The sequence below is a fragment of the Mastomys coucha genome, unplaced genomic scaffold (genome assembly GCF_008632895.1).
Source record: "Mastomys coucha isolate ucsf_1 unplaced genomic scaffold, UCSF_Mcou_1 pScaffold20, whole genome shotgun sequence".
Taxonomy (NCBI): Eukaryota; Metazoa; Chordata; class Mammalia; order Rodentia; family Muridae; genus Mastomys; species Mastomys coucha.
The window spans coordinates 121289170-121300176 of record NW_022196903.1 but is presented as its reverse complement, the minus strand read 5'-3'; the positions used below and the strand labels follow the sequence as shown (position 1 = coordinate 121300176).

The 11007-nt window shown below is 49.0% G+C and overlaps 1 protein-coding gene across 1 annotated transcript in view; it reads left to right on the top strand.

The window, feature by feature from the left end:
- Tulp3 (TUB like protein 3) overlaps nucleotides 1-11007 on the top strand; it is a 38511-nt gene that overhangs the window by 16631 nt on the left and 10873 nt on the right. Inside the window, exons 2-4 of the mRNA XM_031383554.1 lie at nucleotides 3245-3296; nucleotides 6966-7125; nucleotides 7642-7818. Of these exons, the coding sequence (XP_031239414.1) occupies nucleotides 3245-3296; nucleotides 6966-7125; nucleotides 7642-7818 (389 nt within the window). The remainder of the gene's footprint in view (nucleotides 1-3244; nucleotides 3297-6965; nucleotides 7126-7641; nucleotides 7819-11007) is intronic.

The following is an 11007-nucleotide window of genomic DNA, read 5'->3' as shown; positions in this document are numbered from 1 at the left end:
CATACCACACACGCACATACACATACCACACACCACACACCATACCACACACCACATCACATACACACGCCACACCACATACATACACCACACCAGACACACATACCACACCATACACACATATATGCACATACATATCACACATACACACACCCCCCACAACACCACACACACACATACACACACACCACACCACACACACACACCACACCACACACACACATACACACGCACACACCACACATACACACAACATACCACACACGCACATACACACACCACATACATACACCACACCACATACACACACCACACCACATACACACACCACACCAGACACACATACCACACCATACACACATATATGCACATACATATCACACATACACCCCCCCCCCACAACACCACACACACACAACACCACACACACATACACATACATCACACCACACACACATACCACACCACACACATACCACACCACACACACACATACGCACGCACACACCACACATACATACAACATACCACACACGCACATACACACACACACACACACACACACACACACACACACACACGAAAGAGCTGTATTTACTTTCCTAAAGTGTTCATTTTCTTCAGACTTCCAACTCATTGTCCATCTTGCTGCTGGCATCTTCTGTTGTCGGGTATTTGCAGGTGACTTGTTGTTCTTGGTTACTACGGAAGTGCAAAGTGATCGTCACCTTTAGTGCATAGTTTAGCAGTTGAGAGTACAGAGCAGGACCAGAATGCCCGTCTCTTATACCCTACATTTGCTGCTTAATGATTATAGAACCACGTGGCCTCACTCAGAGGTGTCTCAGTGTCCTCAGAGAGCCCGGACTGAACTGGATCCTCGAGATCCGATATCAAAATCACAGACAAGGGAGTCTGATTGCTCAGGTCAGGTATCTTCCGTATGTGTTGGCTGATGGTCATGGGAACATGGTAATCAAGTCCTCTCCCCAAGCTATTCCACAGTATATCCGAGGCTGGCCTTGCACGATAAATGTATGGAATGCTTCCTAGTATGCTGGGATGCAGGCTTGTGCTACCACACTAACTCACATGACTCTATCACTTTCCTTTCCTTTTTTTTTTTGAGACTGAGTCTCTCTATAGCCCTGGCTGGGCTGGAACTTGGCTGACCTCTAACTCACAGAGATCCTTCTGCCTCTGCATGCCACCCTCACAAAATAAGTAGAGAAGTGTAATGAGTAATTTTAAGCAGTTTACTAAAGCTGCCGTCTTAAGGAGAACCCTTCCTTTTCGTCTTGCCCATAGCACCTCCCAGTCCGTCATTTATCTCCTAAGCTCTGTCATAGTCCCTCCACTCCATGTATTTCTCCTTTTAGCCAGGGTAAGCCATTCCTTCCCTCTGGTTCCTCACTGTAATGTGTGAGACCAACAAGCAGCCTTTCTGATGTTCAGGAGCCAGTACAGGAAGCATTTGCTCTGGTCACTCCCGAGAGAGCCTTGTCCGCACCTTTGCTTTTTGCAAGCCTTATCTTGTTCCCTCCCTGCAGGGTGGCTTTGCTCTCCCCGTCTCCCCAGGACCTCAGGCTTGCTGAGCCTCCACAGCCTTGGCAAATGCAGCCAAGTGCTTCCCTCAGCACCCTTCTCTGGTGGAGCAGTCACTCGTAGTCATCAGCCGGCTCCAGAGAACTTGCGGGGAAGTGGAGGTTGCTCAAGGTTATCGAGTGGTTCAATAACTTACCATCTTCTGTGGTGTGAACGTGTTCATCCCATACCCTTCCACAATTAGTCAAATTAGCTAAGTTATGGTCTCGGGACATGGGGCTTTGGGGAAGTAATAGGTTGTAAGGGGAGAACCTTCATGGACGGAACTGGAACAAAAAGCAAACCGTTGTGGACATATGGTAGAATGTGGAAGGTCTGGGGGTTGGGGGCTGGAGAGGTGGCTGGACCATTTCAGTTTACTCTTTTTTTTTTTTGTTTTGTTTTGTATTGCTCTAGATCGAACCCAGGGCCTTGTGAATGTCTGGCAAGCGCTCTGCCACTAACTCACATCCCCAGCCTACGGGTTGCCTTGCCATAGAGCTCCTATGGCTATTGATGTGTAGGTGTTAACTAGACATTACAGGTCTAGAGCATCTATTTGCTGTTCCTCTGTCAGGTCAAGGCTTTCATGATACCTTGTTATTTAGATCTTCTGCTTTGCTTGCCCTGGCTCGCTGGGAGGAATTTAGTGGTGTCTGTATGCAGCCTTGAAGGACACACCCAGTGTGCTGACTGTTAGAGGCCCCGAGGGGAACGCTTGAGGCTTCAGTGGTGTTCAGTCAGAGTACAGCATTACTGAGGTTCCAGTGATGAGCAGAGCGGACAGTCCTCCCCTCCGTGCTAGAAAGCCTCACGGTTATGGTTTAGCATGGCAGGGAGAGAGTGCTGAGCAAAAGATATGTTTGCAGCAGCTGTTGGGAACTAAGCTGTAGTCATGGAGTCTTCTCCAGGTTTCCTATCTACCGTCCGTGAACTCCTCCCTTCTTCCCTCCCTCCCTTCTTTTCTTTGTCTCAGTCATTTTAGACACCATCTTTGCAAATCTGCACTCATCCCCACTGGCTACCAACACTGTTCTACCGCGGAGCTATACCAGTAGCCAGTTTTGTTTTGTGTTTGAGGCAGGGTCTTACTATGTGATCCTGGCTGTCCTGGAACGCACTCTGTAGACCAAGCTGGCCTCAAACGCAAAGAGATCTTCCTGGCCAGTGCCGGGATTATAGGCATGAGTTACCACCTCCACCACCTCCTGGCCGTTTGTGAGGGTTGCTTTAATGAGTCAAGAAAACAAGATGCGCTCGCGCGCGGGGGCACACACACACACACACACACACACACACACAGCACTTAGGCCAGGTTGTTTTGGAACATGATGAATACTTAATATACAGTTTAAAACAGAAAGAAAGAGCCAGATGGGGCTCAGTGCACAGGCTTAGCTTCTGTGGACTCTGATTTCCGCTGGGCCTCTGGGTAGTGGGCGGGCCTGTGTGTGGTAGTGGGTGGGCCTGTGTGGTAGTGAGCGGGTCTTGTGGTAGAGTGAGAGTAGCCAGTACCTGGGAATGGACACTTCCTCTAAGGCAGAGTCAGTGGTTGCAGTTAGCCCATGGGAACGCATGCATGAAAAAAGTGAAATAACAGGCAGGCTTTCAGAACGGTTTTGTCTCCATATGCTTTCTTTTTTTGTTGCCTTTGAAACAGTGCCTTTGAAGATGAGACCCAGAGGCTTCGGCAGCTGAAGCTGGACAATCAGGTGAGCAGGGGCTCCTGGAGGACTGCCCAGACTGGTGCTGAAGTCCCCTCAGGGTCTCACAGAAGGAGGAGAAGGGCAGGGTCACTCATGGTTACTCATTAAGTCGTGTGTGAACTTAGGAGTCTCTGGGCCAAAGCTCTAGGCCGTGGTTAAGACCAGAGCGGTTTGAAGATGGTAGCAATACACTGGCTTTGTTAATAATCAGCGGAGGTCTCCTTGCTCCTATAAGGCTTAGAAGAATGTTGTAGCTGGGCATGGTAGCACTAACTGGGAACTCCAGCACTAGACAGGCTGAGACAGCTTCCTGGGAGTTCAAGGCCACTCTGAGCAACATAGTATAAAGGAATTATTTATTCTAGCTAGCGCATATAAAAGACACAAAAACACCCTGGTATTTTATTTGCAAGCAATAAGCCTAGATCGGGCAGGTTCTATGCTGTGCTCACCCATTTCCAAACCATATGTCCCTTGTTACTTGCTGTTTGGTTCTCATCTGGGCTGCTTTTGCTCCATCAGCCTGTCCTCAGGGTGTATTTCTCCTGGCCACGTGCTCATGATCCATCCAGGCTCATGGCAGCCTCTTCCTCTCTCCAACTTCTTACCTCCTCCCCAACTCCTATGGTCCCTCTCCAGACCCCTCACTCAATTCTCAGGTCCCACCTTTCTCTCTCTCTCCTGCCCAGTCAAAGGCTCTAGCCTGTTATTAACACTTTAAAATGAGGAGTAAGGTTTACACAACAAAGGTCAGTGTATGTGAGGATGCTCTTGCCTGGACAGCAACCAGATTTGGGGTTTCAGAATTTAGCGTTTGTATACATAGCCACAGTCCAACCCCAAACAGCATAAGGAAACCATAACCCAAAATAATAACGATAATAAATAAGGAAATAAAAGTTGTATTGGCCTGTCTCTTGTTGCTATAACAAAATACCTGAGACTGGGTGCATTGTTTTAAAAAAGAAACTTACTTAGCTCACAGTTTTAGACATTAAAGTGCAAGATTTGACAGCTCCATCTGTTTGGTGTTTGGTGAGGGCCCCTGTCTCTCTTAGGTTTTTATCTCTAGGATAAACACCATGACTGACCATACTCACCTTACAGCTGGTAGGAAGTGCACTACAGACTTGCCTAGAGGTACGTCTTAAAGAAAGGCATTTTCTCAATTGAGACTCTCTCTTCCCAAATGACTCTAGCTTATATCAAATTGACAATAGAACTAGCCAGAGCAGCCCCCTAGGTTACATCACAGAGTGGCAGAGGAGCCACAGGGAAACAGCTGAGTTTCTTGGGGCGGGGCCCAAAGTTATTAGATGGCAGGCCCTGGCTGGCCTCGAACTACAGAGATCGGCCTGCCTCTTTGTCCCCAGTGGTAGGATTGAAGGCGTCTAGTACCACTGCCCCAGCTACTTATTTATTTTTGACATGGGAATGTGTCGGGTTTTTGAGACAGGGTCTCACTCTAGCCCAGGCTGGCATCTGCCTCGCCGCTGCTGAGACTGCAGGCATGCTCCACCCTGCCTAGCTGTGTTTGTTTCCTTTACTGGACTGATTATGGAATAAGAACCAAGGACAAATTATAAGAGGGACATTCTTGGGAGGCAGAGGCAGGTGGATTTCTGAGTTCGAGGGCAGCCTGGTCTACAGAGTGAGTTCCAGGACAGCCAGGGCTACACAGAGAAACCCTGTCTCGGGAAAAAAAAAAAAAGAGGCACATTCATTTTTGATTGACACATAATAACTGCACATATTTATGGGGCACTGCCATATTTCATCTCAGGTTTATGTGGATGTGTGTGTGCTCCTGTGTAAGGAAGTCATAGGGCGACCTGTGGGTCTCAGTCCTCAGCTGTCCAGCCTGTTTGAGACAGAGCTGTGGGTGGCATAAGCCATCTAGCCATCGAGGTTAGCTGGCCCCCCTGTCCCTACCTCCCATCTCCCCGTATGGACACCCGAGGATTAGAGCCACTTGAGCCACTGCACTTGATCTCATGTTCCCGGGTGTATAGGAGGCTTCTAGTCTTCAAGCACTATTGGCTCCTAGCATCTCATGGGTATGAAATGCAGCTCAGTTTTCATCTCCCTGGTGACTAACAGTGTTAAACCATTGATAACTTAAAGCAAACAAAGCAAACCAGGGCCAAGCCCTGACATCTGGAATCCCAGTTCCAGAACTGACTCCCTCTTCTGAACTCTGTGGGCACCGCACATAGACTGGAGCACAAGCATACACACATTCAGGCAAAACATTTATGCACAAAATAAATATAACTTAAAAAAAATAGTACGTGTGACAGCGTTTCCCTTTCTGTTGTACTGGAACCCTTTTCTCGTAACCCTGCATGCTTTTTTGCCTGATTTTCTTGCTTTCTTTATCTTGCTACTGGTTTGGTTTGGTCTGGAGGGGCTTAACCTTGTTACCCAATCTGGATATGAACTCCTGGGATCAAGATATCCTCCTGCTGCAGCTTCCAAAGTAGCTGAGCCTAAATGAGTGTCTTAGTCAGGGTTTCTATTCCTGCACAAACATCATGACCAAGAAGCAAGTTGTGGAGGAAAGGGTTTACTCAGCTTACACTTCCACATGGCTGTTCATCACCAAAGGAAGTCAGGATTGGAACTCAAGCAGGTCAGGAAGCAGGAGCTGATGCAGAGGCCATGGAGGGATGTTCCTTACTGGCTTGCTTCTCCTGGCTTGCTCAGCCTGCTCTCTTATAGAACCCAAGACTTCCAGTCCAGGGATGGCACCACCCACAAGGGGCAATTGAGAAAATGCCCCATAGCTGGATCTCATGGAAGCACTTCCCCAACCGAAACTCCCTTCTCTGTGATAACTCCAGCCTGTGGCAACTTGACACACAAAACCAGCCAGTACAATGAGTGACCCCAAATTCACTGTAACCACAGCTTTGCACACACAGGGTGTGGAGGTTGGTTGTTGACACAAGCCGGACTCATCTGAGAAGAGGAAACCTCAATTGAGAAACTGCCCTCCATCAGATTGGCCATGCCTGGGGTGGTGGGCCTGAGGTAGATGAGAGAAAACTGAGCCAGCGACTAGAAGCAAGCCAGTACGCAGCCTTCCCCAAGGGCCTCTCTACTTTAGCTCTTGCCCCCAGTTTCCTGTCCTGACTTGACTGTAAGTGGAAACTAAGCCTTTCCGCTCCAAGTTGCTTTTGGTCAAGGTGTTTAGCACTGCAACAGTAACTAAAACACAAAGCAAAAGTCCTGACACCTCCCCCCACTCCCCCACCCCGCCTTTATCCAGACTCCATTGTTCTCTCCTCAGAATGTCCCAGGTGCCTTTTCTTTTCTCACCTCTGTCTGGATCGTTTGATTTTGAATTTTGTAACTGCATAAGAATGCAAAACTCAGGTTGGCCTTGGGGGTGAATCCCTGGAATCTCAGGATCTGGGAGGACTGGACAGGATCACTAGTTGAAAATCAGTCTGGAATACATAGGAACACTCCGTCTCAGAAAAGAGAACCTTCCTGAGTGTCACCACACCTAGCCTGAGTGTTTCCATTTCTTGTGAGGAAAAAAAAAATGATTCACAGTAGTATTTAGGAGGGTTAGTGGGAGTGGGGTTGGGACGGGGATTCCTAGAAAAAACAGTCTTAAACTATTCCAGGAGGGTAGGCCTCATGTTGTAATGCCACGTTTTCTCCTAGAGGGCGCTGCTGGAGAAGAAGCAGAGAAAGAAGCGCCTTGAGCCACTCATGGTACAGCCAAACCCAGAAGCCAGGCTGCGAAGGCTAAAGCCCAGAGGTAGTGAGGAGCACACGCCTCTGGTGGACCCTCAGACACCTCGCAGCGACGTCATCCTACACGGTGTGTGTTTAGACAGAGCCACCTCTGACTTAAGTACAGTCTTCACAGACCCGAGATAAGGTGGGGGGGGGGGGTGCTGAGATGCTACACAGAGATGGTGTTAGCATTCTTCCTAAGAACCTTCATATTCTTTATAATCACATTCTGGGTCTTAGGGAGAAAAAAACAAAAACACAAACGAGGAAAAGGCCTTCGAGTTTACGTCCACCCTAGAACTATTAATTTTGATGCAAAATTAATTGTACTCTCAGAAATGAATGAATAAATGGATTCTCAAAATTCTGCAAATGAATGAAAATTCCCTGATCCCCCCTAGCCTCTTGGTCTCAGCCCCAGGTTCTGAAGTCCAGCTTAAGTAGCCAAGTCTGTTAATAGAATTGGTCCCAGGCCTGGACAAACGTGCCTGTGCCGTGAAAGGGAAGAGGAGAACGGGGATGGCTGGGTAGCCATGTGAGCACATCCCTCAAACCAGCCAGCTCAATTCTGGTAAACTTCACCCTTTCTCTGGGCTCCTAGGCATCGATGGCCCAGCTGCTTTCCTTAAGGCAGAGGCTCAGGATTTGGAGAGCAAGCCTCAGGTTCTCTCCGTGGGCTCCCCTACCCCAGAAGAGGGCCCCGAAGGAAGTGCAGATGGGGAAGGCCCTGTGGAGACGGCCTCCAAGCCAGACCTTCAGGAGATTCTCCAGAAACACGGTGAGGATGGTGCAGAACTTGAGACTGGGTATCCTCCTTTCTCTCTCTGCTTATATTCTGAGTGGCTTGCTTGGGGTTTCAGCATCTTGGATGCCGAAAGTGGTGATGCTTAGCAACAGTAGTTGTTTATACCATTGTCTGAGAAAACAGGTAATGGAATCCAGCATAGCGGTTATTATATATGATTTTTCCTTTTGAAAATTATCCATTGCCGACTCTCGCCTGTTGCTCAGATTCTTTTCTGGAGGAGGCGTAAACAACATGAGCCCCTTCTAAGGTGCCAGTGACAAACTGAGGGCCAGCTCCACCAGAGGTCACTCCATGGGGTAGAGCACAGGGGGAGGGGTTATTCAGGAGTGGGAGCTCTTCCCCCAACAGAACTCAGCCAGAAAGCCTCACCCAGCAGATGAGGACTTGCCCTACCCTCACAGATGGAGCCTTGCCCGCTGGCCTCCCCAAGGGTGACTTCCAACTTGTGGTGCTCCCATCTCAGCCTCTTGAATGCTGAGAGAAATCATAGGCCTTCACCACCGTGCTATAGCCCCGCCCTCCAAGTGAGAGTGTGAAGGCTGGTGAAGATCGGTGGACGTGAGGCGCTTGCATTGCCAGCACCCACCAGGGATCTGGATCGGGCGAGTCTGCTGCATCACGGTAGAGTAGCTGCATGCTGAAACAGGCTCCTGTGTTCATCCTTTTAGAAATTAGGCTCTGAGCGCCAGTGAGCCAGCTTAGTGGTTAAAGACCCCTCCCTGCTGCGGAGCCTGAGCACCAGAGCTTAGTACCCAGAGCTCCATAAGGTGGAAAGAGAGCCGGCTCCTACAAACTGTCCCCAATACACACCTATTCACTAAAGAAATACATTTCAATTTTAAAGAAAAAAAGTTCTGAGGCCCAAGGAGATGGCACAGTGGGCAGAGGCATCTCCTGGTAGGCCTGACAACCTGAGTTTGACTCCCAGGACTCACATGATAGAAGGAGGAGAAAAACAACCCCTATCAAATAAACAAATTAAAATGTAATTTAAAAAAACAAAACAAAACAAAACAAAAACGGGCCAGGTGTGGTGGTGCATGCCCTCAGCACTCAGGAGGCAGAAGCAGGTGGATCTCTGAGTTGGAGGCCAGCTTGGTCTGCAGAGTGAGGTCCAGGACAGCCAGGACTCAGTTTTCACAGAGAAATCAGGTCAAGAAAGAAAGAAAATAAGTGGATAAATGGGTTTATTCTGACTGAGGCGTTGTGGCCTAGGGGATACACCTCAGTTGTTGGTTTGCAAACATGCATGAAGCCCTGACTTTGATCCCCGGCACTGACAGAACTATGTGTAGAGACACATGCTTGTAATCCCACTGTGGGCCTGTGTGCCAGAAGCTTTCCATGGAGATCTCAGGCCCAACTTGGTGCAGGAACCCTAGCGAAGGGAAGCGATCGAGCACAGGTGGAGCCGTCTCTGCTCTGTGTGTCTTCCAGGCCACTCTGTTTCTCCAAGCTGCCCTGCACTGAGTCATGTCGGGCTGGGCCGACAAGAGGCCAACTTCAGGCTGCATTTGAGGGAGCAGACCTCTTCCCAAGTGTTACAGCTCTTAGAACAAAGGCTCAGACAACGGAGCTTTTACTTCCCTGGATAGGAGATACACACACACACACACACACACACACACACACACACACACACGAGGGCTTGACCGATATCACACACCTCTTTTGCTGGGCCGTTGTGCGGGGTTGGGACTGAAACATGAGCCAAGGTCTCAGGAGTTATAGCTGAACCCCTTCCATCCCTTGTAGCATAAATATTGCCCACTGGGGCTCTGGAGTTCTAGGCCTATTACTCTACTGGGCCCAGGTTGCCTGAACAGACCACTGCCCCACATCGCACCAATTGGAAGATGGAGGCTTATAAAGTGAGTTTAAGGCTATCCTGGACATGAGACCCTGTCTCAAAAATAAAATAGTTGTTGCTTTGTGCTAGAAGAGAGTGCCAGAGAGTCCCTGGATGCTCCTAACCCAGACTGGGTGGTATAGCAGCTTCCCAAAGGAAGTGAAGGGGCCTGACAGCACGGGAGCTGGCCCACTGATAGCCCACTGACACGGCAGCAGTGGAGCCAGATGCGATCGGGTGGGAGGGAGGGAGAGTGGGCAGGGCAAGCCTGGAGGGCTTAGAAGGGCTAGTTCTGGGCATAAAGATGTTGGGCGCGTAGTGGCACACACCTTTATTCCTGGTGATCAGGAGACAGAGGCAGGCAGATCTCAGTGTGTTCCAGGCCAGCCTGGTCTACAGACTGAATTCTGTTGATCACCAGAGAAGTCAGGACCGGAACTCAAGCAGGTCAGGAAGCAGGAGCTGATGCAGAGGCCATGGAGGGATGTTCCTTACTGGCTTGCTTCCTCTGGCTTACTCAGCCTGCTCTCTTATAGAACCCAAGACTTCCAGCCCAGGGATAGCACACCCACAAGGGGCCCTACCCCCTTGATCACTAATTGAGAAAGTGCCCCACAGCTGGGTCTCATGGAGGCACTTCCCCAACTGAAGCTCCCTTCTCTGTGGTAACTCCAGCCTGTGTCAAGTTGACACACAAAACCAGCCAGTACAATTGACCCCTTGTCAACTTGACACACAAACACATCACTATTAAGCTTCAACCCTTACTTTCTTATTCATCCCCAAGATCTAAAGTCCCACAGTCTTTATATATTAAAAGTTCAATCAATTTAAAATGTCCAATATCTTTTAAAATCCAAGGTCTCTTAACTGTGGGCTCCACTAAAATACTTTCTTCAAGAGGGAAAAATATCAGGGCATAGTCACAATCAAAAGCAAAAATCAAACTCCAACCATCCAATGTCTGGGATCCACTCACAATCTTCTGGATTCCTCCAAGGGCTTGGGTCACTTCTCTAGCTCTGCTCTTTGTAGCACATACCTTGTCTTCTAGGCTCCAGATGCCTGTACTCCACTGCTGCTGCTGTTCTTGGTGGTCATTCATGGTACTGGCATCTCTAAAACACTGCTATCTTCTGCTGTAACTAGGCTTCACCAATACACTCTCTTCGTGGTGCCAAACCTCAACTCCTTTGCATGACCCCTTCAGTCCTGGGCCATCAATTGCAAACTGAGGCTTCACCTTCACCAATGGCCTTCCATGGCCTCTCACTGTATCGAGCCTCAGCTGCTCTTCATGACCCCTTCAT